The sequence below is a fragment of the Hippopotamus amphibius genome, chromosome 17 (assembly GCF_030028045.1).
Source record: "Hippopotamus amphibius kiboko isolate mHipAmp2 chromosome 17, mHipAmp2.hap2, whole genome shotgun sequence".
Classification (NCBI taxonomy): domain Eukaryota; kingdom Metazoa; phylum Chordata; class Mammalia; order Artiodactyla; family Hippopotamidae; genus Hippopotamus; species Hippopotamus amphibius.
Window position 1 is genome coordinate 10890662 of NC_080202.1, and position 26757 is coordinate 10917418.

General features: G+C 59.6%; 1 protein-coding gene across 5 annotated transcripts; it reads left to right on the plus strand.

Moving 5' to 3' along the window:
* Nucleotides 1–76: 76 nt before the first annotated feature.
* On the plus strand, nucleotides 77–26496 carry SMTNL2 (smoothelin like 2). Of its 5 annotated transcripts, none has more exons than XM_057715563.1 (10): nucleotides 96–154; nucleotides 5950–6043; nucleotides 7545–7587; nucleotides 14793–14883; nucleotides 15409–15645; nucleotides 16304–16379; nucleotides 17286–17465; nucleotides 18529–18646; nucleotides 18938–19089; nucleotides 25520–26496. In XM_057715563.1, exons 4-10 carry the CDS (start codon nucleotides 14829–14831, stop codon nucleotides 25644–25646), a joined length of 945 nt encoding a protein of 314 aa, XP_057571546.1. In that variant the 5' UTR covers nucleotides 96–154; nucleotides 5950–6043; nucleotides 7545–7587; nucleotides 14793–14828; the 3' UTR covers nucleotides 25647–26496. The 5 variants fall into 5 exon arrangements, with proteins under 5 accessions (XP_057571544.1, XP_057571546.1, XP_057571547.1 ...); XM_057715562.1 differs by lacking the exon at nucleotides 96–154 and adding an exon at nucleotides 5474–5566; XM_057715561.1 differs by lacking the exon at nucleotides 5950–6043 and having other exon boundaries at nucleotides 77–154.
* The last annotated feature ends 261 nt before the right edge of the window (nucleotides 26497–26757 follow it).

Here is a 26757-nt window from a genome sequence, read left to right on the forward strand (position 1 = left end):
TGTTAATGACACGTGGTTCCACAGGCCCATCTGTAGAAATGCACACCCAGAGCTGTATGTTATTCCTGGACTTGAATTACAACTACTCACATCAGGCCTGTTTGGACTTGCTGGTGACTAGGGTCTTGGCTCAGCCTGGAGCAACAGGATAAAGGTGAAAGCAACTTGCAGTTTTTATTGAGTCAAGTTTGAAGCATGCATGCATCTTTATTAACTTTATTAATTTTGTTTAATGGATAGATGGTGTGCTTTCTATGTGCCAGACATAGGGCATTTCTTTGTAAGAGCCTTACAAACAGGAACTAATTTAATGCTTGTTAACAAACCCAGGACACGGTTGCTATTACTATAATCTCCATTTCACAGACAAGAAAACTGAGGTCCAAAGATGAGTGAGCCACGACTGAGATGCAGAGTCCTATGCTCTGAGCCACTCCGCTATGCTGTGTGTGTGTGTGTGTGTGTGTGTGTGTGTGTGTGTGTGTGATGTGTGACTCCAGCTTGCACATGGGAGTGGGGGCTATGAAGTCAAACTCTGGCTGTGGTGTGACTTTCCACAGCTCGGAGTGGAATGAGGAAAAGGGACAGAGGAGTGGCAGACTCAGGGATCTGGCCCACTGACATGGGCCTCCTGCCCCAAACCAGTTCAGCCCACTTCCTCTCTGTCTGCTCACGTGGCTGTTGGGCTGACCTAGGTCTGGCTCAGACACAGCAGCTGGGGGTACCAGGGAGGCCTGGCTGCAGCAGGGGCGCTGGGTTCCGTCCTCTCCCAGCCCAGTCCCAGCAGCAGGAAAAATCCGTTCACTGCAGACTGAAGGGCTAACATACCACTCCATAGTTATTCTTCATGCCCAGGGAGCAGAGAGATGGAAAAAGAGACAGGAGTAAGGACTGAGGGAAGAATACAGAGAAACAAAGAAACACAGAGAGTCTAGACAGAAAGGTGCTAAGACAGAAACAGACACAGATGCTGGGAGACAGAGAAACGCTCCTGGAGGGTGTCTGAGATGGGAGCTGCTGGGAGATGGGGTGGGGGTGAGTCAGAACTGATATTGGGGGGGTGGGTGGCAGTGCAGGAAGCTACACCCCTGAGGCTCTGAGGAGCTTGGGGTCCTTGGGGAGTCTGGGACAGAAGGGCATAGAGCCAGGGGTCCCCGACCTACCAGTGTGGCCCTTCCTCTGAGGGTGGGGCTGGGGCTGGAGTAGGTGTGCAGAAGTGTGTCCAGTGTCCTCCCCGGGCTGCTGGCCTGGTGTCCCTGGAGCTGGGGACAGGTGCCCTGCCTCTCCACGTCCTCCTCCTGAACAGCACCAGCTGGTCCAACCCCCCACCCTGGGCCAGTGTCAGGTTCCAGGCTGTTCCCTGGGGGAACTTTGATCTGGAAAGAATGAGTGACCGAGCTGGCTGCTGCCCAGGGCTGAGAGTGTCACTGAGCCCTGGCCTGGGCTGCCCCTGCCGCCTTCCTGCCCACTGGGACACCAGGCAGTCCCTCCAGGGCTCAGGAGACACAGAAGGGGTCTTTCCTGCTTTGCATCTACCCCCCGCCCCCCCCCATCTCCATTCACTGTTCAATCACTTGTCCCTGCAGTCATTGATCTAGTGCCCCTCCCCCTCACTCACTCACACAACAGGCGTTGCCTGATGGAGCTGGGGGCTGGGCGATGGGACAGAGGGCTGAGTGAGGCAGGGCCCTGCCCTTTCAGGAGCCCTAAGCCAAGATCACCACAGGACTTGAGAGAGACAGAAGCCCTACACTGGAGGAGGGAGCCAGAGCGGGAGAGGAGGGGTGTGTTTTAGTGGGCAGGATGGGGCAGGGAATGGAGGCAAGAAGCGCTGAAAGGCTTCATCAGGGAAGGCTTCCCAGAGGAGGTGGCATTTACACTGGGCTCTGAAGATCTGAAAAAGGAACAGGAGTTTGTCGACAGGATGACATGTGGAAAGGATGCATCATGCAGCGGGACCAGTACAGCCACAATGGCAGAAATGTGAGAGTTTGTGCGTGTTGCTGGAAGGGTCTTGAATGACACCCTAAGCCATTCACCTGTTGGTGGAGCTGATCCATGGGTCAGAGACACAGTTTTGTTACAGAAGGGGAGACTCGGGGGGCTTCCAAGGGAGGTGGCAGCCTGGTGGGCCCAGATGCTGGCTTCCACCCTCCAGGCCTTCCCAAGGATGAGGCTGTGCCCTTGAAGAACTCTCATACCTGCCCCAGCCCCAAGGAGTCTCCAGAATGCTTCTGAGGAAGCCCAGCTTGTCTATGGACTGCAGCAGGCTCCAGAGGGGCTCTGGCCCAGGCCCTTGGCCCAGCCCGCTGTCTCAGCCAGGCCTCCCCACCCCCACTACTCACTCTGAGTGACACGGCCTTTTGCTGGGCTGAAAGCGGACACTGCCCAGCCTGTGGGGCCCCTGGGGAAGGCCCGGCAAGCTCTAGCCCTGGAGCTCAGGCTCCTCTTGTCCTGGAGGCCATTGAGCCAGGCCCTATAAATAGCCAGGGGAGGGGGAGGGGAGGCAGGCCAGGCAGGGCTGGAGGGGGCAGGCTGTGGGTGGCAAGTTGTGGAGCGGCGGGAAGAAGGGAGAATAAGTCCAGCGTTCGAGGCCGGGTTCTGCTCGCCCCTCTGGGTCTCAGGGTCCTCTGGGCCGGAGCAGCCAGGCTGGCAGAGCAGAGAGCACGTGCAGGCAGGGACTGTTGTTCTAAGGGGACAGAAGAGAGCCCTCCTCCTTCCTGGGTGGCTTTCAGAGGCACAAGGGGCTGGATATTAGCTGTGAGGGCCCCAGGCTGGGCCTGTCCTGCCCCAGAGACCACCTTCCCAGACCCCAGTGGCCCAGGACACGCTATGGTGCGGTGCCGGCTCTTCCGGGGCCTCAGTTTCCCCTCTTGGCTCTGCAGTTCCCAGGGTGGGGTCCAGGAGCTGGGGTGAGTCAGTGGAGACCTTTCCAGGCCCTGGGGCCGGGACCTGAGGGGGGAAGCTCCTGGAAATGGAAAATGTGAGCCCCACCGCCTTATCTGGGCTGGAAGCAGCTGTCTCCACTCCACACCCTCCACAGCCCCTGCCTTTGCTGGGAGGAGATAGGCCCCTCCATGCGGGGATGTGTGCTGTTTGTTCTCTGGGTAGCCTGCTTCTCAACAGAGACCTGTGGGAAATTCCTCGTCTGCTGGGACCAAGAAGGCCCATTGTTGGTCCAGGAGGGTGGGCAGCTCCACTCTTCTCCCCCCTGCCCAGATCAAGGCCACCCTTAGAATTGTATATGCACGTCTCTGCAGAGCACCCAGGATCCGTAGCTTCTAGAGACAGACTTCCAGGTCTGGTTAAAGAAGCAGCCAGAAACGGGGCACGTGACATGTGTGATCAAACTCACACAATGATATACACACAAACATCGGATAGCCATAAGCATATGCAGACCCTCACCCTGCACATACAGGCACACGCACATCCTGCATTTACACATGCGCTGCAGGCATGCACACGTGTGTGTCTGGAAACACAGTCGCCACTTATGAGCAAATGCATAAAGATCCCTCCTATAACCACGGGTGCTTGAAAATGGCCCCACACGCCATATATATGTGCAGGTGTGTGTGCAGGTACCGTCGACTCGGTACCTCCCACTTCTTCCCTCTACACCGACACACCCACACAGGCGCATGCAAGCGGGATACGTGCACAGACACGTCCTCAGATACACGGGAGAAAGAGGAGCATTACAAATTCCCATGTGCGTCCGACAGCGTGTCCCTGGGGGGGAGTTTAAAGGAGGGTTTGGTAGAGGGGAGTCGGAGTGATCCAGGGAGCAGATGTCCCCCCTCCCAGGGGCCTCGGGTTCCAGCCCCAGTGGCTGCGCTTCAGGCGGGCAGAGCTGAGGAGCAGAGGGCAGAGCCCCTGTGCCCCGCTCCTGAGTCCTGGCTGGAGCTGAGGCCCGGGGGCCCCGAGACTGGCCCACCCGGGGCTCCTGTCCAGTCTCCACCAGGCGCGTGCCTCCCTGCTGAGCCCTCCTCTTGGCTCCTGAACCCAGCAACCTGGCAGGAAAAGATAAACGCAAGCCCGGTGTCCACACCCCTATGGATCTCATAACAAGGCAACAGTTTCCAGGGCAGAGGCTGGATTTCAGGATTTGGGAGGAGGAGGGGGCCTGGTACGTTTGCCAGGGGGGTCCAGTCCTGGAGTGTATTTCTCCCTTGAGTCCTCGTGAGCCTACGCCCTATGGGTGCCTGCAGCGGACGACCCTGGGGGGGGGTGGGGTATGGCTGCCTTCACACACCTTCCCAGTTACAAAGCCAGACCACCGGCCCCACTAGCCATCCTAGCAGACTGAGGGCTGCATGGAGGGCATAGCAGGGCCTGACAGATAATGGCTCTGGCCTGGCCCATGACCTTCTAACCTGAGCCCTTCCTGGCAGAGGGGCTCGGAGGGGTGAGGTGACCAGTGAGGTCAGCTGCTGCCTTTGACTCAGTGCAAAGGCTGATGTGACCTTGGAGACAGGCCCTGTGTAGTACCTGTGAACCCCCCACAGCTCACCATGCCCTCTCCTGCATCCTCTCTGTGACCCATCTTACTGAGTCCCAACCATCCGCTAGTCCCATTGGTTCCACTGGCTCTCCAATGAGTCCCCTTTCCCAGGCATTCAATCACACGGTGTTCATGGAGCACTTCTTAAAGCCAGTTGCCTGGGGTGGGGATGGATGAACAGCTGAGACAGACAGCCCCTGCTGTCCAAGGATGGGCTGCAACACTTGCACACAAGAGTGTGTACGCACCTCGCCCTTGCACAGGGACCGGGGTGCAGAGGGTGAGGGGTGTCCCAGGACTACTCATCCCAGGTAGGTGGGCGCAAGACTGCAGAGGACTGCACCCGCCCACTTCTCGTGTCCTTTCCCCACCAAGGAAGCCCTATGTGTGTTCTCAGAACCTCAGGAGTCTGGGGAGCGGGTGGGACCTTCAGGGCCAAGGGCTGGAGGCGGGTGGATATATGAGGAGGGGCTGGGCTGGAGGTGGAGGAGTGGGAGTCACCAGTACCGGTGTGGGGGTGGGTGACACCACCCAGAAAGGGTCTGCGGGTGAAAGGGGGACAGGCCCAGCTCAGAGCCCTGGGGCCCGCAGTTAAGGGATGAGTGAAAGCACAGTTACTCTGGAAGGTCACTGGGGAGAAGGGGAGGAGGCGGGAAGGGAGTCAGGAAGGACGGGAGGAGAGATGCTCCTCAGGGGCTCCTGCCCGAGGGCGGTGAGGGTGGTTCTGGAGAGCTCAGAGGAGCAATTCCAGGGGATTGGAGCCTCCGGGCAACCTGGGGGCTGGAGGTGCTGCCCAGACTTGGCTGGATTTGACTGTTGTGCCCCCATGGGGTGCTGGGACCACAGCCAGGGCCCTGGGCTCCAGTCCTGGCTTTGTGTACCTTGCTGTGTGACCTAGGGACCTCAGTTTCCCCATCTCTGATCCCTGACTTCATGGTTTTGGCTCAGCCAGGATTTGACTTCAGGAGGTGACTGGCAGGGGACACAGGAAGGCTTGTCCCACATCCTGCCCCCAGCCCAGCACCAGAGCAGAACAAGGGACCAGCAGACAGTGGACAGGTCTGGAACCAGGGGAGGGGGAGCTGGAAGGGCAGGTGCCAGAGACCCCAGGACCCGGTGGGAGGTGGGCCTTGCTAAACCGCTGACATCAGGGCTGCTGAACGTGGAGGGAGGTCAGCCAGGTCCATCAGCCCTCACCTCCCCCACAGTCTGGTGCCGGGAGAGAGGGTGAGGGGAGGGGCCTTGAGGGGGCCGCTGAGAGGAGGCCCAGGGGCCTGGGACAAGTGGCAGCCTCCCCTGGACTGGCAAGGAGCCAGCTCTTGGGTGGTGCTGGTCTCCAGTGCCCCCACCTCCCCACCCCAGAATCCCCTCCTCCTCCCTCCCTCCTTCTCTCCCTAACCCTCTGCCCCTCTTCCTCCCGCTCCTGGTTTCTCCTCTCCTAGGCTCATCTCCAGCTACTGATTCAGTGTTCTGACTGCCGAGGGAGAGGAGCCAAGGGGATGGTTTGCTTCTTGTACTGTCTGCCCAGAACCCACTGTGAGCCCCATCTCTGCCCTTGACAGAATTCCTACTGCAGCCGCAGATGGAGCCCTGCCCAGCCCCTGGCAGATGTTGTCGCGGTGGGTCAGGAGAGACCAGAGAGCCCGCCCGCGGTGGGACAGTGTGGATGGATCCCAGGCAGCCAGGCTCTAGATTCTATCGCCCATTAGGGTCCCCACCCTAGAGACCTGGCCAACCTTCCTTCTCCTGGAGGCTGTGAGAGAAGGCTGGACCCCTGCCCACCCGCACCCTCACCTATGCTGCCAGTCCAGACACAGGCCCAGATGCACATCCAGGGTCCACACTGTCCAGGCCCTCCCAGACTTCCCCACCTGGTCCTTCCTCAGTTCCTACATAGGAAGAGGCTGGGCTTTTCCAGCTGAGACCAGGGTCTCTGAACTCCAGGCTCCCGTGCTCAGACCTGGAGGGGCTCTGAGTGCTACTTGGGGCAGACGATGCGGCAGCCTCTCTTAGTCTCTATCAAAGATTCTACCCAGAGAAAGAACGCAGGGAGCAACCTGGCTCACCTCGTCCACACGGCTACTTGGAACACACACACACACACACACACACACACACACACACACACACACACACACACACACACACACACACACACACACACACACACACACACACACACACACACCATGCACGCCTTTTGGCACTTGACTTGCTCATGAAATAATTGTTGGAAGGCTCCTTGGATTAGGTAACCCAGTGTTCCTTCCTGTCCCCATGGTGGAGGGGGGAATGGGGGAATCAGCGTTCAGCATCTGTTAGGCTGATCCAGCTCCTTTGGGGCAAAGCAGGCCAGTCCAGGAGGTCTGTGGCTGCAAACATCTTTGGAAGCCTAGTGTGATGGGAACAAGGCTGTTAGACCTCTCGTTCCCCAGTCACGTGGCTGTGCCTGCCCAGCCACTGGGCTTCCTTCAGGTGGGCCAGGCCTGGGAAGGAGAAGGCTAATTGGGAAAGATTTTTTTGCACAAAGAAGGGTGAGATGTTTTATTCTATTTTATTTAAATCAATTTTGCAATATCCATGGGAATGTACAGCATCTTTGCCCATCATCCCGTCATTCTGAAGCAACAGCTGTTTTCACTCCTGCCTTTCTTGGGATGGTTGTGGGGTGAGGGGTATGGAAGGGAGGAAAATCTGGGTTCAAGCATGAAAGGAGTGTTGAGAGGGAGCCGAGGTGGGAGCCCTGGCCTGGGGATAGAGGCCAGGGATCCAGGCTCTGATAGAGGAAGGGGGAGGTTAGTCCCAAGGTCGCTGATCCTAGGATTTGGAGGTGCGGCCCTAAGCACGCCCTCTCCTCTCAGTCTGACCTCAGCCACTCATAGATCCCCTAGCAGGGGCCCCTCCGTGAGCCCCAAGCCCCTGTGACCACTGGCAGGAAGGACATAAAGATCTTGCTGCACAGAGTGGAGCTGGGAGGGGAGAGCACATAATTGCAGAGTCAGGGACAGACTTCACCACCTGTCTCCTTCTCCCTTAGGTCTTATAACAGCTGCAAGAAATTCCAGGCAAAGATCCCACAGGTAAGTATGTGCTCGTGAGGGCCGTGTGCACGGCGTAGAGGGGGCAGTGACGGGCGCCGGTGAGGGTCAAGGTGACAGTTCTGGAGATTACTGCTGCCGCTCTCAGGTCTCCCTGAGCAGTGGCGGGCGGGGAGGGGGAGGGGTGCCTACCCCCAGTAGGACCTGGGCCCTGCGAGTGAGAGCCGCGAGAGAACGCATAACCCACGTCTGCGGTCTCCAAAGTCAAGTCCACTCGGGGGTCGAGGCCTCCTTCAGGTGGCCCGCAGCCCCTCCCCTGGGCCGCACACCGCTCCTGCAGGGCCAAGGGGGCTCGGCCTCGGCACACCCGGAGTGGCTCCGCACCGCAGGAGAGGAGAGGCGGGGCGCGCTCTCCTCCTCTGGCGCCACTGGGGACCACCCCCACCTCTCGGCGTCCCGCGGGTCGGGGGCGGGCCCCCGAGCGGCCTGGCCCCGCCCCGCGGCCCCGCCCCCGCACGGCGCCCAGTCCCGGGGCTCGCCCCGCCCTCAGCCCGCCCCGCCCACCGCCCCACGGGCGACCCAGCCCGCGGCGGCCAGCAGCTGCCCGGAGCTGCGGAGCTCGACTGCCCTCCCGGCCAGACACGCTCTCCCTCACGTCCAAGCGCCCGGCCCGGCCATGGAGCCGGCCCCCGACGCCGAGGAGGCGCGCACGGTGCGCGAGGCGCTGGGCAGCTACGAGGCGGCTCTGGAGGGCGCGGTGCGCGCGTTGCACGAGGACATGCAGGGGCTGCAGCGCGGCGTGGAGCAGCGCGTGGCCGAGGCGCTGCGCCTGGCCGGGCCGCTTGCGCGCACGGTGGCCGAGCTGCAGCGGGACAACCAGCGACTGCAGACGCAGCTCGAGCGCTTGACGCGCCAGGTGGAGGCGCTGGGCTTGACCCCCGGACTGGCCCCCACGCCCGGCACGCCCAGCCCTCCGCCCGCGCCCGGCGTGCCGGACCGCGCGCCCCGTCTGGGCTCCGCGCGCTTCGCCAGCCACGCCAGCTTCTCGCTGTCCGGCCGCAGCCAGGTGAGCCTCGGACAGCGCGGGCGCCGGAGGAGGGGACTCCGCGACCCCTGCCGCCCCTAGGTCCTGAGTGCGTGCGCCCGCGGGGCTGGGGGCTGCCCCGCCACCCGCCGCTGCGACTGGGTCGTGGGGGTCTGGCCACTATCCGGAGAAACACCGGCGTAGCCTGCCTGCCGCACCTGTGCTGGGCCCCCTCCCTTCTTTGCAGCCGGGCCCCGTTTGCCCCGAGTTCTGTCCCCTCTCTCCACTGTCCCTTGGCACTAGGGGCTTGGGCGCTGTTCAACACCGCCGGGGGCCTGGCCGGCGTGTTGGAACGGTCAGCACCGCCCCCCCCCCACCTCCACTGACGCGCCCCCAGCGATGCCGCTTCACTGAAGCCTGACGGCTCGGGTTATTGATTAACCCGGATGGAGAACTCAGGCCAGGGTGTGTGTTGGGGGCAGGAGGGTGCAGTCTGTTGGAGCGCAGCCGGACAGCGGCCTTTGGGAACTCGCAGGCGGTAAATCCTTACCTTGAAGGGAGATAGGGGGTGGGGGTGGGGGCCAGGGGGAACCAGTCGTGAGCGATTTCTGGGGTCAGTGACCAGCCAGAGGCCCACACCGCATGGGGGTGGGATGGAGGCCAGTGTGGACCAGTCACCCCCCTGCGCGTGAGGCCTCCTGGAGCGTCAGGGTAGAATGTGCCTGTGGTGTGTGCAGCGGCCCCGAGGTGGGATTGCCCAGGCATGATGTGCTCTAGGGTTGGGTGTCCAGGGTCTGGGTAGTCTGCACCTGCTGTCCCTCCTTGGTTCAGTCCATCAGGCATTCATCTCTCTAGTGTGGGCTGGGCTGCACCTCAAGGGGCCAGGAGGAGGGGGATCGGATTAGCCCTTGCCCCTGGAGGTCCCAGCCAGGGTGGGAGATGGCCCCAGACAGCAATACCAACAGTGCGGGCAACCAGAGCGGATGTTCTGCTCTGAATACGATTGTCGCATCTTAGTGGGTGTCCCAGGCCGCCTTTGTGCTGGAGGCCGAGGGCCTCCTGCTGCTGGTGCCAGGGGGTGGTGTGAGGGGCTGTGCCTGCCGCCCAGAGAGGTTGAAAGGACTCACTGGCCAGAGGGGACCCTGGTGGGTATGAGAGTAGAGGGGTGAGTTGTGAAGGCCCTGGGGATGCTGGGCCAGGGAGTTGGGCTTTGCCTTGGGGGGTGGGGTGAGAGGTTCTTAAACATGCGGGTGGCAGAGCCCCTGGGTGTCCCAGTGCTCCGTGTGAAGTGTCTAGAAATATGGATACACATAATTCTGTGCTAGGAGCATGACCACTCCTTGGCCATGGTATAAAATCACCACCGTGAGCTCACACGTGCCTAATAAACTGTGTCATCGGCTGTTTCTGAGGTTTTATTTTAACATGCGTTTGCTACTTGTCTGCCCATGGAAGCAGCTGTCCAAGTTTCAGAAAAATACTCTCAGAGTCATATATGAATACGTACGTGAATTTGCGGACGTATGTGAGAGGAGTCTCTCCAATCATCTAACTTTTTTTCAGTGGGAATTGGTCGTTAGTCATGTGGGGTGAGCTAGTCCTCTTGGCTATGGGGGTGGTGGGTGAGGGGCACTGGGCAGGGGAGGGACAGGGTCCTCCTTGTATCCAGCAAGGTCTCTCATGGATGGATGGCAGGTTGGAGGGTGGCTGGAGGGAGACAGGGTAACTTAGATGTGATGGTCCAAGGAGAGGACAGCCATAGCTGGGGTAGCCCTGCTGGGGGACTCCTGAGTCACGGATCTGGTGGAGATGCCGGGTTCCATTTGGGTTGTGCTGAGGGTGAGGGGCTGTGGGACATCCAGGCGAAGCTGTCCCAGAGCAGGTGGAGTCACAGATCTGGTCGAGGCTGGAGATGAGGGAGACGTTCAGGGCAGAACTGGCGGTTGAAGCCCTAGAATGGGTGAGGTCTTCAGAGCAGGCGTGCAGAAGGAGAGGGTGAAGGCAGAGGCCAGGGAGCTGGAAGGCCCTGGAAAGCCCATTCTCAGACGTCGAGAGAGGGGAGGCCTTCTGGAAGAAGAGGTTGGGGGTCAGCAGGGTTGCGGCAGCCGGTTGAGGGATGAGGATAGAGACAGAGTTGGGGTGTAGGTTCTGGACTTCAGCAAAGCCTGAAGGGAGGTGGAACAGCCGGCAGCATTGAGCACTGTGGGTGGAGGATGGTCAAGGTCTCCAGTGGGGTCAAAGGCTCCCTGAACCTAAGGCAGCTTCTCCCTGCCGGACCGGAGGCACTGGTCCCCACTTCTCTTGCAAGCCACCTCTCTGTCACCCACCCAGGCTCTGAGCCAGTGTCTGACAGGGAGGGGTGCTGTGCAGTCACACGTTCTCGCTCATGGCTTGTGACCGGCAGCTTGTGAACAAGGAATCGGGGCGCCGGGTGAGACTGGGAAGAGTCACAGCTGGGCGCGGGGGCTGTCTGGCCTCTCATACGCCTGCGTGTGTGTCGCCAGGGGTGGGAGATGGGGGTGGTCTGGGTAGGAAGGTCTTATCCACGCAAGACAGCCAGTGGTGGCAGTGGTCAGGCACTGCAGAGGCTGGTGTTATGCTGCCCCTCTGTAACAAGCAATGAGATTGAGACCCTTGGTTGAGACCCTTTTGCTTCCTGCTGTTTCAAACCAGGGACTGCAGGGGGTTGGAGGTAGGTCATATTCAGCATGTACTTATGCCCTGAACTCAATGCAGGGTTGATCTCGTAATCTACTTCTGAGTGCACAAACCTTGATCTTGCTAGGTAGTGCATAGCTCAGGGAGGCTCTGGGAGGAGGGAGAGGGCCGGGCAGTAGGATGGGAGTAATCCGGGAGGACTCCCTGTAGGAGGCCTGAAACCCTGCAGCAAACAGGAGCTGCTTTGGACTCATTTGCTGTGAGGACTTGGGGACATCTCCCAGCTGGACCTCAGTTTCCTTGTATCTAAGGGGAATTGGCCCAGCCCTGTTTGGCCCCTGTGCCGAGCAGGCTGGGTAGTTATAACAGTGACATCAGCCCTGTCGGTTCATAAGAGTGTCCACGGAGCCACAGCTGTGGTCTGGCTAGTGGAGGGGGCTGGCTGGGGGCAGCCTGAGGCCAGGCCTGGCCCAGGAAGCTGTGCCAGAGTTGGTCCCTGGAGATGTCCTCGGCTGAGCCGGAGCCCCCGGGTCCCCATGTCAGAGGCAGCGGAGCCCCTCGGGAGGGTCTGCCAGGAGCGGCGTTGAGGTCCAACGTGAAAGAAACCAGACTTGCCTTATCTGCCTTCCTTTCCCAGACACACTGTGTGATAAGAGAGTTAAATGCTCCAGGGAGAAGTTGGAATTGAGTCTTTAAAACTGTGGTGTAAGCAGAGGAGGAGGAGGACGGGCAGCCGTGTTCGGATGGGGGCTCTGGCCGCCTGTGGGCTGCACTGGGCACACAGGCGTGCTGCCCTGTCCACGCGCGTGAGCCCACGTGGGGTCATGCAGCCCCAAGAGTGCAGCCTGAACTGTTATTCCTGCCCTCACAACAGTGTTTAAAAACTTCCCCAGGGAGAAGGGCCCTGAAATCAGTCTTATCTCACGCCCTCCCCGCCTGGCCCCTAACATTCCCAGGCCTGGGCTCCCTCACGGGGAGCCTCCTCCTTCAGACAAAGCCCAGGTCTTGGAGATGCGAGAGCCGGCTCCCCAGGACCCGTCCCATCCCAGGGGCTCTCCAGTGACTTCTCGCCTGGCCTCAGCACACAGAGGTGTGCTGGTTCCCTTCCCTGGGGCCGAAGCAGGCTGCCCCCACCAAAGGAGGACCAGTAGGGGAGTGTGCAGGGTGGGCCCCATGGGTGGGCTTGGGATCCCTCTGGGGCAGTTACCCCGCTCTCCCCTTCCCCGCCCCTCATCTGATTAAGACGGCAGGGCCCAGCCTCACAAATTTGTCCTGGAAAGCATGAGCGCTTTGTGGACAGAGCCCAGGGTTGGGGTAGGAGACTCAAACCTTGACTCTGCTACTGCCTTTAGTCATGGGGTGAGGTTAGGGGTGACCTCCACCCGCCAGGCTTGTGTGGTGATGAGCTGGAGGGTGGCCTCTGAATAGCCCCTTGGTCTGAGGTGTGGGCAGAGCCCTTTTCTCGGGGGAGCAGTGGTTCCCAGCTCGGGGATGGGGGAGTGAGGGGCAGGGGAGCCTGGGAGCCCGGCCTCTCGGCGGGAGGCAGCCGCACCCCCCTTCCCTCCTGCTTTGCTGGACACCCCTTGGCGGGAATCCAGCTGGTCCAGGACCTACTTCCTGCCTGATTGTGGCATCTGGCCCCCCTGGGGCATCATGCGGAGTAGGGGGCCTGCAGCGTGCAGGGGCAGGCGTCTGTGGGGCCCCGCCCCCAGAGAGACCCACATTCCTGCGAAAATGGTTTCACCATCAGCCGGGCCCTCCAGGCCCCTGCCTAGACCTGTGAAACCTGTTGGACCAGAGTAGGCTGAGTGGTGGGGACACGGAGCCCCTGGTGACAGGTCGGGGCTGGGGTTCAGAATGGACTGGCTGTTTCTCCTCCCTCTGCTGAGTTGGCTTCAGGTTAGGTTCTAGGGGTGCCGTCCCCACTCTGAGGTGCCAGTAGATGCCCCCTCTTCTCCATTGTTTCTGCGAGTGGGGTGGGCCCCTCCCGCTCCATCCTCCCAAGTGAGAAGTTGGGGGGCTCACCTCCTCTCCAAGCCCAGGTTCTCCCCAGGATCGAGTCCTGTCCTCTCCCACTGCCCCAGGGTCCCCACCCCACAGAGGGTCCCATCACCCTGCTGGAGGCTTTCTCTGAGCCGGTAAACGTTGTCCTACCTCTTCCACCTGGAAAAACCCCTCAAACCCCTTCCCCCGCCCTTCATGGCTGCAGTTACCGTGTCTCCATCTCTCCCCGAGGCTGTCTCCTGCCCCCACCCCCACCTCTGATTCAGGTCCTAAACTGTCACCAAGGACTTCTCTTTCTGCTAAACCCAGTGGACCGCCATGCTGGCTTGGCACCATCTGCTCACAGCCCTGGCTTCCCCTGCAGACTGATCCCCTCCCCCGCCGTGATGGGGTGACACCTCTTGCACTGGTTGCAGTGATAGCTGAGCCGTTGGGGGCCAGTGATGGGCCTTTGTCATCTGGGAACCCGGTAGACAAGGGGGCCAGTCTGGAGGGGTCTAAGGAGAGGTATGGCCAACCTCTCAAGCCACTCATCATGGGGTCTTAGTAGAGCCCCTGATGAGGGTCTGCCTCTGTCCCCCTCTTGCCAGGCAGACCCCAGCAGCCTCACAGATGCTCTGAGCCGTCCAACCTCCCTCACTGTGAGAAGGGCAGGGTCAAGGTTGAGGAGGGCATCCCTCCTGTTCACAGATCTCAGCTGTTTCTCACTGCGTAACCTTGGACAGTGCACGTCCCCTCTCTGAGCCCTTGGGTCCCATCTGTAAAATGGGTGTAGGTGGTAACACCTACCTGGGAGGACAGAAGCTAGTTGGTTTAAGTGGCTTGCCCAGAGAAAGGACCTGACGTTTGGCAGATGCTGAAATGGTAGAGGCTTTGCACAGCCTACTCCCTCATCTCCAACAAGGAAACTGACCCACAGAGGCAACGACCTTCTGACCCGGGTCACGCAGTAGCTGGTGGCACAGCCAGGATGCCAGGTTCCCTGCTGGCTCTTGGTCTCGGCTCCTTCTCTGCACAACATCCCCCAGTGCTGCAGCCCAGAGGGGATGGAGGGGCCGCGTGGCGTCAGTCAGACCTCTGTGCTCTGCACATCCAGGTGCATCTTGTAACCCTGAAGCCAATGAAAAGACCTCAGCCTGAGGGCTCCAGGGCCCATTGTTGGTCCTTCGCAGCTGGGTTTGGGCTGCTTCCGCACAGGCGGCCCCCGGGGATGAGCAGGGACCAGGCTCTCCCGACCCCAGGCATCTGGTCCAGCATGGGCAAAGGGGTAGGGCGCCTTGCACACTCCTTCAGAACTCCCAGTCTTGACCTTTGTCCCTAGCATTTTGGGGATCTGGCATTTGCCTCCAGGATTCCAGGGGCTTAGCTGCTAGGGCTGAGCCTGCCTCTGCTTCCTGTGTGACCTTGGCCCATCACTGTACCCCCGCCCCCCCCAGGGCTGTCTCTCTCGAAATTGAGTGTCATTTGCCCTGCCAGAACCAGGGGGGTCTCGGGGGAGTGATTGCGGGGAGGGGCAGCTGGCCTGGCTGACTGGGCCTCGGCGGTGTTTGTCTCTCCGTAGAGCGTGGATCACCAAGACGAGGCCGGCGAGTCGGAGATGAGAAGGACCTCAAACTCGTACATCGTCGAGAACGGGCACCAGCCCGGGGCAGGTGGGGGCTGACGGCAGAGGAGGGCGGGCTGGGTAGCTCTGGGGTCAGGGCCTCGGCCATGCATGTGCGCCAGGCCATCCCTTGCCTGGGACGGAGGACTTGAGCCTAAACCCCAAAGGGTGGAGAGGCTGCCTGGAGAGCAGCCTCATTCAGTGTGAAGTAGAACTTTCTAAACACGGAAGGAAATGAGAGATCTGGGAAGGTGGTGAGCTTCCCCGTTTCTGGAGGAATGCAAGCAGGGGCTGAGGAATCGTCCAGGGACTGAACAGGGTAGAAAGTGAACTGATAGGCAACTATTTATTGAGCTGTCCACGAGGGAGAGTTGGAGCAGACACCAGCTTTTGTTGGAGCAGTGAGACGTCCCCAGCAGGGGGAGGGCAGGGAGGCTGGAGTGGTCAGGGAGGCCTTCCTGGAGGAGGTGGAAGGAGAGTTCACAGAGACTGGAGCTCTCCTGGGAGGGTCTGAGGTCCCTGTCGATGCGAAGGCTGACACCCCCACCCCTGCTGGTCACCCCACCCCTTCCAGGTCCAGGTGATGGAACCCCCGAGACCACCCAAACCATCCCAGCACCAGAGCCCCCCAAGCCTCGCCCTGTGAGTCTCAACTTGCGGCTGCCCCACCAGCCCGTCACGGCCATCACGCGAGTCTCCGAGAGGTTCTCTGGGGAGAGTTCAGCCACAGCTTTCTCGCCCACGTCTGCCACCATCCTGGGGGGCCTCAGCCCCAGTGAGGCCACCACACCCTGGACTTCCAGTCCCGGTGGTAGGAGCAGGAAGGCATGGCCTCAAAGTGGGAGGGAGGGCAGGGGCTGGGGTGGTTGGCAAGAGACTCAGGAAACCTGGGCCAAGCCTCAGCGCCCCCTGCTGTCACTGCGACCCCCTTCCTTAGCTCATCTGCTCCATTGAATGGGGCCCATCTTTCCTGACTCCTCCCGTGAGAGATGCTGTCAAGTAGCCTCATCCTCCGCGGGACAGGACCATGGCTTTTCCCACAGGCCAAGGCTGTGGTTAGAAGGTGGCCTCTTACCCTGCACTCTCTGGCATGGTCCCCAGGGCCTGTTTTGGGCCTAGGGTCAGGCCTCGGTGGTGTGTCCTGGGGTTGGGCTGTGTGGGTTTCCAGAATGAGGGCTTGGAAACAAAGTGTCTGCTGGATACGCAGCACAAGAGGCCCTGAGCTCTGTGCTCTCAAAATTGGGGGGAACGCTTTAAAAGACCTCTTTTATGTCACTGCTGTATGTTCCCAGCATCCTTTCTCCTCAGCTGTTGGCCGAAGCAGGGCCAGCTTAGCCCAGGGGTCCTGCCCATGCCCTGCGTGACGCTGGGTAAACAGCACAGGGCCAGGACAGAGGAAGGGAGGCGGGCAGTGGTGGCCCTCCCCGAGGCCAGGGTTAGTTATTTCTGTCCCTTGCTGTGTCCCGCAGAGAAGAATTCTTCTCTCCCACGGTCTTTGTCCAGCTCTGGCTACGGGGCGGTGACAGCCAGCAGGAAAAACGACAGGTGAGTCGGGGTCCCAGTCCCCGGTGGGGGGTCGTCCCTCCCTGGTCAGTGTCTGGGCTTTGCCTTGGACCCAGGCTGCCCGGGCCCCTGCAGGGACCTCCCCGCGCTGACCCCAGGAGGAGGCAACCTCCTGGGCTTGGTGCCACAGGAGAGCAGGGTTTGAGCAGGGGAAGTGAGGCGGCGCTAGGTGGAGAGTTCTGTTTGGAGTAACATGGCCTCAGGCTGATTTCTCTTAGGACCCTTGAAAGCAAGTCTGTGCAGAGATGGGAGGGGAGTGTCTCAGTCCCCACAGGGAGTTGGAGCTTGGGACAATCTCCCACTGTCCTCTTCATCCATCCGGGCTGGGGTCTCTCTGAGCTGGGTGCTTCCTGCCCGTGGCTGAGGAGGTCTCTAAGGCTGGGGCAGGTCTGCCGCCTCCTGGCCTGTGCTTGTCCCCACGCTCCCCCAGGCCCACTGGATTGTGGTCAGAGCTGGGGGTGGGGGCCGGCTTGGCCTCCCCCTCCCCCTTTAATAATAAAAGGAGAATTGTGACTTTCTGGCAGACTGTTCTGGGGGGAACAAAAGGGATCTTTTTCAGTGGTGGTGAGGAGGCGGCCTGGTCCTGGTGGGGCTGGTTCTGGGTACACCTCCCGCAAGGAGGATGCCCCCTGCTCACCCCAGGCATTGACACCTGCGAGGGGTGATTCTGCCTGGAGAGGGGGCCCGCTGCCCGCCAGGCCTGCCGCGGACAGCAGCTCCGTTCAGAAAACCTGCAGAACCGGTCCAGGACTGGAGCAGGTGGTGCTTCCTCTCTGCCTGGACCCCGCTTGCCGCCTCATTTCACACTCGGTGGGGTGGGGGTCCTGGGGCCTAGGGGAGCTAGTGATGGGCGGGTCTGTGTTCCTGACTCCGCGGTTCTCTCGTCAGCCTGCCTCTGGTGACGCCACCCCAGTCGCCCCCGTCCCCGCAGCCGCCAGCCCCGACTCAGGCCCATCGGCAGGCGGAGCGGCGCCGGGAGCTGGTGAGGTCGCAGACGCTGCCCCGCACCTCGGGGGCGCAGGCCCGGAAGGCGCTGTTTGAGAAATGGGAGCAGGATACCGCGAGCAAGTACGGATGCCCTCACCACCGCCCCCCCCCCCCCCCCCGCCCCAGATCAGTCTGGGTTCCCAGAGTAGGCCCAGTCCCAGGCTAGGGTCAGGCAGGCACAGCACAGCAAAGCTGGCCCTGTCCTATCCCCCTGGGGGGGGGCCGTTCCCCAAGATGTGACCTCTTGGGCAAGACACAAGGTCAGGGCCAGCTATGGGGCCGGCTGAGGGATAGGTGGCCCCAGTTGTGGGGAGGAGAAGAGGGGGCAGGGGGCCAGGCAAGGCCTGGTTAGGGCCCTCCCCTCCCCCACCATTCCCGGAGGGGCCTCCCGGCGCCCTCACACCCACATTCCTCACCCAACTGGAGAAGCTGGTTTCAGGGCATGACCGGGGAGACCAGAGGGCCGGCACTGGGATTCCCAGCAGGAGCTGGAGGTGACACAGCGAGAGCCAGGTGCCCACTGCCCCCCATCACGCCCCGCCCCCCGCCCCACTAGAGGCGGGATCTGCCTTTGCACGTCTACCCAGCCCTCCTGTCCGCCGGTGGTGTTGATGCCTGTTGCCTGTGGGGTGTGGCCCAGGCCTCTGTGATGCTGACCCTCCCCCGGTCCTGGCTCCGATGCTCTGACTCTAGTGAGGCAGGAGAGACACCCAGGAAGGGTCCCGCTGATGCAGACAACCTGATCTCAGCCGATAAGCAGTGTCCTGGGGGCCCAGAGGAGGAAACCATCCCTCTGGGCGGAGGGCGGACCCAGAGGGAGGCTCAGAGGAGGGGTGGGATGAAGGGAAGCGGGGAGGGTGCTCCAGGCACAGGGCAGGGGCACGGGCCGTGCGGGCTCAGGTCCTCTGCCCCAGAATCGTCCGTGTGGGACGTAACAGGGGACCTGGAGGCTGGAAGCGGGGCTGGTCCTGCCAGACTCCATCAAGGGAGGCTGTGCCCCAGGACGCGGGCCTTGTGCCTGGACGTGGGCATGGGGTCCGGAGGCTGCATGCTACCTGGGCGAACAGGTGGGACGCGGTCTCAGAGGAGACGGCGGCTGAGGGACAGCCCCCCAGCCCCCAGCAGGCCTGCCCTCTCTCTGCAGGGGGAAGGGCGAGGCCCGGGCGAAGCTGAAGCGCTCGCAGAGCTTTGGCGTGGCCAGCGCCAGCAGCATCAAGCAGATCCTGCTCGAGTGGTGCCGCAGCAAGACGCTCGGCTACCAGGTGAGCCCGGCCCGGCCGCTGGGACCCCGGCCAGAGGCTGGCGTGGGCATCACCCCCTGCTCTAATTCCCCTGGCAGGGGGAGGAGCCCAAGCTGGGGCGGAGGAGTAGGAGCTTGAGAAACTGTGGTCCCCAGCCGCCGCAGGTGGAGTCCAGCAAGCACGGCTTGTTGCTGGGCTGGGTGGACGGTGGGCCTGGGGAGGGGCTGGGAGGACCTGCTCGTGGGGTGGAATCAGGTGGGGGAGCTGAGGCAGGCGCTGTACCCCCCTCACCTCCCTGCCTTGGCCTCGCAGCACGTGGACCTGCAGAACTTCTCCTCCAGCTGGAGCGATGGGATGGCCTTCTGCGCCCTGGTGCACTCCTTCTTCCCTGACGCCTTCAACTACAACGCCCTAAGCCCCACGCAGCGGCGGCAGAACTTCGAGCTGGCCTTCACCATGGCCGAGTGAGTATGGCGGGCGCCCTGGCTGCCAGCCCCGCCCAGTCCCCAAGCCCAGGTTCTGCCCTACGTGGAGCACGGGGGCAGCTGTCTGCCCATCTGAGAACCTTGAGGCCACCCAGCCTGCCGCCTCCCGTACAGAGGGAGAGACTACGGCCAGGAGGGGGGATTTTCCCAGCACCCAGCACTCAGCGGTACAGCCAGGCTCTCTCCTCTTCTCGTGCATCTGCCCTCTTTGCTGGTACCTGGCCTCTGGGGTGCGGTCTGCCAAGCCAGCCACAGACAGGGTCCGAGGGGCAGTGATACAGGGTCCCCCAGAGCACTGAGCCTTTCCTCTGCAGGCTGGTGAGAGATGCAGTTGCTTGGGCGAGCAGGAAATTGAATAATATCGGCCTGGGGAATATTTCAGATGTCCCTAGTAGGTATATTTTTCTTCCCTACGTGTCTTAAAAGTATTTGGTATAAAACTATACATTCTTAAGACCCGCTCGTAGGGAGAAGATTGGGTGGGGGGTGGATCTGGGGTCAGGAGGCGCTCAGGGGCCTTGGGATTTGGTTATAGGCGGAGGGCTACCCCCCCCACCCCGGGGGCATCAGGAGAGTGGCAAAGAAGGGAGTATCAGTCAGGGTTCTGGTGGGGGTGCATCCAAACCAAGTCGGCAAAGGGATTCCTTGCAAACGTGTGGGCAGGAGGGAGGGAGTGAGCCAGGCACCGTGCGGTACCCTCCAGCTGGAAAGAACAGCTCTGTGGAGACAGCTGGCTGATAGGAGCTGTGCTTTGGGGCAGTGGGTGTGACCAACTCACAGAAACCTGGCGGGAAGGGAGTAGAGAGAATAAACATTCTGCCCTCCTCCTCCTCCTGCCCTCGCTTCGGGGCCTCCTGTGGGCTGAACAGGGTGGAGGGTGGGCGAGCTATTGCTGCCGTCCATCGAGGCCCCCACCCCCACCCTCGGGCAGGCACAGGGCAGAGATGAGGGTGTTGAGGGCTGCCTGATGCTAGGCTTCATGGACTTAAGGGCTGGAAGGTCAGAGGGCAGGAAGGCCTCCCCAGAGCTGAGTGTCCTGGAGGGACCATGTATCATTCTCTCCTGCCCGCCGACCCAGCTTTGTGCCTGGCGGGGCGAGCCTCTGCCAACGTGTGCCTGACCCCCTTTGTGTCTTGTCTGCGTCCCCAGTGCTTGTGTCTGAGAGGTGATCACACATGCTGGTGGAGCTGGAGGAGCACCCCACACACACCCTTGCCTGCCCCCCTCCAGCCCCCACGCCTGGCCGGGGAAAGCGTGGGAGCTGACAGGGTACAGCCCCATGCTCGGTGCTGCGGGTCTCGCTCCGGGGGCAGAAGGGAGACCCTGACTTGGAGCGCCAGTGCTGCCACTGCTGTGTTGTCTCAGATGACGCACGTGGCCTCCCGGCCCCCGTGGGGTCATAAGAACTCCTTGTGTACTTTGAAAGCCATCTCTCTCCTGGCTGCTTGGGACTAGCTGTCATCCTAATTGCAGAAACAGCTTTGGACGGAGTGTGTTACACAACCAAATCCAGACGATGCTGAGGGAGTGCCAAGTGTGACGGCTCGATGTTGGGAAGGGGGCGCCTCCCCAGGAGGAGGCCCAGCTGCTTGGAAGCCTAGAAAGGGGTGACTGTCAGAAAGCAGATGGTCAGAGTGAACAGGGCCTGGGCTCTGACGTGGGCGCCCCAAGACCCCCCTGCCCCCTGTGGGTGAGGCCGCACTCGGCTGACAGAGTTTTTCTCCATCAAGTCCAGTGGGCTTGGCGGTACCAGCTCATGCCCTGGCTGCCTTGGTCACCCTCAGCCCTGGAGCAGGCTGGGCTGTGGCAGGGAGAGGGGGGCCCTGGGCCGGCGGCCCTGCGCCCCAGCTCACCGGGAACACAGCTTCCCTTGGCAGCCAGGGCCAGAGCCATTCGTGGCTGCGCTTTCCCAGCACAAGGTTTGAGCTCAGAGGGCTTCCAGACTCCAAACAGATGTTTCTTCTATTCCCAAACTGGGGGCAGGAGGCGGGGGGAGCCTTCTCCAGGTTTTGCCGCCCTCCTACCCAGAGCAAACATCAGGGTAAAAACTTGGCCCTGCCTCCCCGGGGCCTGAGCCTGCTCCCAGCTGGCTGGGGAGGGGAGGATGGCCTGCGGGCCTCTGAAATGAGTTCTTGCTTTTCTGCTGACTCGAGGGGGCGGGGAGGGGCACCCACAGCAGGCCTGAGTGGGAGGAAGGTGCCTCCCCTCCTGAGTCATCCGGGAGCTCAGCTCGCAGGCACGTGGGGGAGAGGGCTGGGAAGGTGGGCCTGCCCACCCGAGGCCTCCTGGGAGCACGGCAGCTTGGCTTACCTAGTTTCTTGAAGAACAAGATGGTTAGGAAACCGGGAAAGAAAGCACAGGGACACCTACCTGAGGATCCTGGCTACCAGTGTCTTAACAGAGACTCCTTGGGTTTGCCAGCCAAAGCCAAACAGACACTCAGGGCTGCGGGAAGCCATCGAGGGCCCCGTGGGCAGCAAGACGGAGCTGAGAGAGTCAGTTTGTGGCAGGTGGTGTGGGGTGACAGGAGCCTGGGCTCTGGGTGAAGGCACAGCCTTTGGAAAGGAAAAGCGGCCACGGACAGGGCCTCTCGCATCAGGAAGGAGAAGTTTCCAGACCCTTCAGTGAGCAACGGGCCTTAAAAGCACAGAGATGCGTCCAGAACCTGGGGAGTGAGAGTGTTTTGTGCAGCCTCTCCGCCCCATCATTCACCGCCCCAAAGACTCCCCGGGGCCTAATCTGTGTGAATGATGCCGTGTTGACAGCAACGTGAGCTCCCCTATTGGACAGGTGCACTCAGGGCTTGGAAAGCAGGAGGAGCAGCCCCCATCTGGGCGCTTGAGCCCCTGCACCCTTCTCCACACATCTCCGGGTGGAGTGCAGGCCCGGGTTGGCCATGCGGCTGAGTCCGCTTGCCCTGTGGGGAATGTGCCCTGCTCTCAGGTTACGGCCCAGCTGAAGGAGCTTCCAGGCTATTTGTAGTGCCCATGTGTCTCTAAAACCAGATAGGAGGCTGTAGTCTGAGCCCTGGCATCCCAGGCTGCATTTAGAGAAGGCTTAAACACGTAAAAATAACCCCTCAGACACCTCCTCCATCTGCCTGATGGGCCAGCCCTGTAGTGACTGAAGATCCCAATAGGATCATAGTAGCAGAAAACCCTCTAACCCTTTTTTAACCCCAAACAAGGTGGGGCTAAGTAAATTCATCTAAAATTGGTAGCAGGCAAATGATAACCCCGGTTCTTGCTGTGCAGTGACACTTGAAGTGATTTGTACTTTCTCCTTTGGAAGATTATTCCACGCTGTTTGAACGATTTAAAACAAGCTTGTATTTTCACAAAAGCAGTTTTGTTTTCATTTAAAAGGCAGTTGGGGCCTCTAATATTTTGAGACTGAAATGGTTTTATAAAAGTCAAGGGCTTCCTAGGTGGCGCAGTGGTTAAGAATCTGCCTGCCAGTGCAGAGGACACGGTTTGATCCCCGCTCCAGGAAGATCCCACATGCCACGGAGCAACTAAGCCCGTGTGCCAAAAAAAAAAAAAAAAGGTCAATGTTCATCACCATTTTCCTTTACTCACATCCTGTCTCAGGAGCTGTGTCCACAGCTTCTAGGAATCTTGTCACTACTTGCCGCGGCTGGTTGGGGGTGGCTCAGTCCCCTGGTTATTTGCTGGGGAAGCCAGCACCTTGCCCATGGCTCCCTGCCTGGGGGGGTAGAGGGTGATGCCAGGGTCAGGTCTTAGCACCCATCCTGGCTATCACCCTGGGATGTCATTACTGGGAGGATCAATGCAGCCTCTAGAATGAAGAAGGGGGTCAGCTTGCACCCCCTGCACAGGTTGGACAGCACTTGGAACCTGCCAGCGATTCTAGAGAGAAACCAGAACCCGCTCAGAGGAGCGGCCCCAGATACCCACTGGGGGCACAGTGAAGGAACCAGACACGTTTAGTTTCAGGGAAGGATGTGGATATAAAGATTCTTTTCCAACATGTGAAGGGCTCTTTGTGGGGAAAAAAAATTAGACGGAGAATAGCCTTGTGGGGCCAATAGGTAGAAAATACCAAGAGGCAGGAGAGCATAAGAAACATTAGGGAAAACTTCCTCACCTGCAGAGGGATGGAAATTGTCCTTGGAGGAAATTAGGGCCGCTTCCCTGAACCTGGAGGTGAGCACGGCGGAGGCAGGGTCTTCACCAGGTGGTTGGTGCCTCTGAGGAGGGTGTTTGGAGGGTTGGATTTCAGTTCTCTTTCAAGGCTGTGAGGTTTAGGGTTCTAATGGTGCCCGCGTTTCCTGGGGGACTGACTACTGATGCCACTGCTGTCAGTGGTGATACCTGGGGACACACCTGGCATCCTCTATCTGCAACTCCGGGAGGGAGGAGGAGCTCTCCCTGTGCTGCAGGTGAGGAGAAGGGCATTGGATGCTACCTGATAGCTCAAGAAGGTGAAGTCAGGTCCACGGCCTCCCCAGGAACTCAGATTTTCAATCCCGGACTATCAACAAAGCAGCATTTGCAGACGCCCCCTTGTCAGAACACCGATTCCCCTGACACCAAGCCCCACCCCGGCCCATCCTGGGGAGCCAGGGTGCCCGTTCATCGGGCCAGAACCACTCGCCACCCCACAAAGGCAGCGAATTCCCTTACAAGCTGCCCGCTCCAAACCTGGGGGGAGCCGGCCATGGGATCCAGGACAGGTGTCTCCGTTTCGCCTTGATGTTTAGTTTCTGATAGGAGGCCCGGCATCACACCAGCATCACAGAATGGGCCCCGTGTTGATGTTACAGGGCTTGTCTTTGCAGCACGCAGGCCCAGAAGCCGGCAGGGACTGCTAGAAAGTGCTTGGGGTCCAAGGCACGTGACGACACACCACCTCCCAACAAGAACAAGCCCGCTGGGACGGGAAGCGGAGGTGGGAGGCTGATTTTCGGCCGAGGAAACTGCAGGGAAGGGTGAAGCGTTGGGCAGAGCCAGGACCTGAACCCGGCTCTTTAGAGTCCCACCTCTGGCCTCTTTCCCCTGGTGACGCACTGCTGCTTCGAGCGACGCGTGATGACACAACCAGCAACAGGGGTCGTCGCTAACGTTTATCAAGCTCTTGGTGCCAAACACCGTTCCAGCTGGTCTGTGTGATTAGCTCCTTAATCCTGCCACCGCCCTGTGAAGGGGCTGCTATTCCAGATGGGAAAACTGAGGCCCCAAGAAGTGAAGTGTCTTGCTCAAATCACATAGCTAGGAAGGATGCAGCTGGGATGGGAACACTGACGCTCGTGGACTTGTGGATGTGGGGGGAAAAGACCGGGGACCCTGGAACTATAAGAGTGCACACCACTGTTGAAGGAAGGACACTGATTTGGGGCTTTGCGTTTGGCCGGGTCAAGTCAGGCCGGCCACAGGTGGCCCGGCGCGGGGCGGGGCTTTGCTCAGCGCTGCAGAGGACCGCTGCTGTTACTTCCCAGGTGGCTGCTCATCTTCCCACCCCATGAGATCCTGAACCCCGGATCTTCCGTCCCCCCCTCCCAGCTGGGGACCCAGGAAGGGACAGCTGTTTTCCAGCCCAGTGAAAGGCCCCAGTTTCCACACCCATCTACACCAGTGGGCCAGAAGAAATATAGTATTTCCCAGAGCATGAGGTCCAGCCAGGGCCCGGGCTGGGATTGAGGGAGGTACTCACAAGATCATCTGAAGCAATTTTTAAAACGTGTGAGTTGTTGTGACCCTTGAGTAGATAATAAAATAAACGTAGTGGCTCATGACCAGCATTAAAAAAAGGGGGGGGGGAGGGGGGGAGAGAAAGATGACATCTAGAGAAAACATGAGCCGTAGAAAGGGTCAGTGTTTTTTGTGAAACCTTGCTTCCACATACATGTATGTGTGTGCTCAGTCATGATGAAAAATCTATATGGGTAACGGTTTTTTTAAAAAAGGTTAAAGACTGTTTTAGGAGGCATGTGGGTGAATTTATCTTTCACTGTATGCATTTTACATTTCTTTTTATAGTCCGTGCTGATTCTCCATATACCACTGATACACGCTGAATTTTTTTAGTGACTAATTTTGGAGCTAAATTCTTATGAATAAAACAAACCTTTTTGATATAAATTGGACTAATAAAATGGAATGTGTTTAGCAGAACTTAATTTAGTGAAACCTTAAAATGAAATTGAATGTCACTGAAAATTTCAAGTAAGTCTAGTTACGTAAAGACATGAGTTGTAAGGGCGGTTCCTGGATGTGGGAGTCTGGGAAACACTGCATTAGAGAAAGTAACTCTAAAAGCTCTTCTGGGGTGATGTGAACTCCCCTTGAGGGGCACTTGGGAGCCTCCAGCGTGGGCTGAGCTCTGTTCTCCGGCAGCGATGCCGGCTGATGGCTGGGGCCGGCGTTCTGATGGGGCTTCTGTGTTTCAGGAATCTGGCCAACTGCGAGCGGCTCATTGAGGTGGAGGACATGATGGTCATGGGCCGCAAGCCAGACCCCATGTGCGTCTTCACTTACGTCCAGTCTCTGTACAACCACCTGCGTCGCTTTGAGTGAAGCCCCGCGGGGCTGGAGAGCCAACCCCTGGAGGAGACGTTGGGGCCGCCTGTGTCCCCGAGGCAGGACGCCCCTCCCCCCAGCAGAGCTGCATCCTGGTGTGAGAGCGCTGTTTGTTCTGCGCCCTGTGACTGCGCTCCCCAACCTGCCCGGCTGCGTTACTGACGGGAAAGTACTGCTGACCTGTGCTCCGACCGCACTGATCACAGCCAAGGGCTGGAAGGAAAAGGAAGTATTACCAGAGAGAGAGAAATTGGTGCTAAGTAATTATCTTCCTTAAGAAAAAAAAAAAAAAAAAAGGCTTCTCTGTAGATTCCGGAAGGCTGAATCACAATGTTCCCCCTGCTGAACTGGATCCATTGGCTTTACAGGGTTGCATTGATTACCAAGTGTTGTTTTGTTTTTGTTTTTTTAAATCAAAATACCCAGAGTTTTCTACTTCCTCACACTATGGTAGGTTCCTTTCCTCCCTCACTCTGGGCCGCTGCCAGGAAACAGATGCTTAATCAGCAGCTTGACAAAGAGCGAAGTCTTGGGAAGAAACTGTTTAATCACTCCCAGGTCCTGGGCAACAGATGACCTGCAAGTCACCTCGGCTCTCTGGGGAGATGGGAGGGCTCTCGCTTGGTCCCAAAGCGGTCCTGTCCTTCCTAGGAGGGCCCCACAAGTGTTTGGCTAAGAATAGGCTCTTGGGAAGTTAACACTTTTAAGGAAGGACAGGCCCTTGGTGCTGCGAGGTGGTTTTTATTCACAGCTTTTTTTAGGGGATTTGCTGCAGATATTTATAAAAAGTAACTCCGTCTGTACCCTTGACCGTTTGTACATAAAAAGACGTGTCGCACTCTGCTTGGGATGTGTTATTTCTGTTTCAGAGGTGGCGGGCCTGGGAATAAGAGATTTCACATCCATTCCAAATGAAAACCTACTTAAATCCCCCCCTTAACTGTTTCTATACCAAAATCCCCGCCCAGAAAGTTGAAAATCACATTTGCTGTTTTTGCATTTTCCTGTCAGTCACCCACCCCCGTGTCATCGAAGGAGAATGGACAGAAAGTTCCCCCTTGCAGTTCTGTCCCCTGGAAGTTGACTGACAGATCTGTGATCCGCAGTG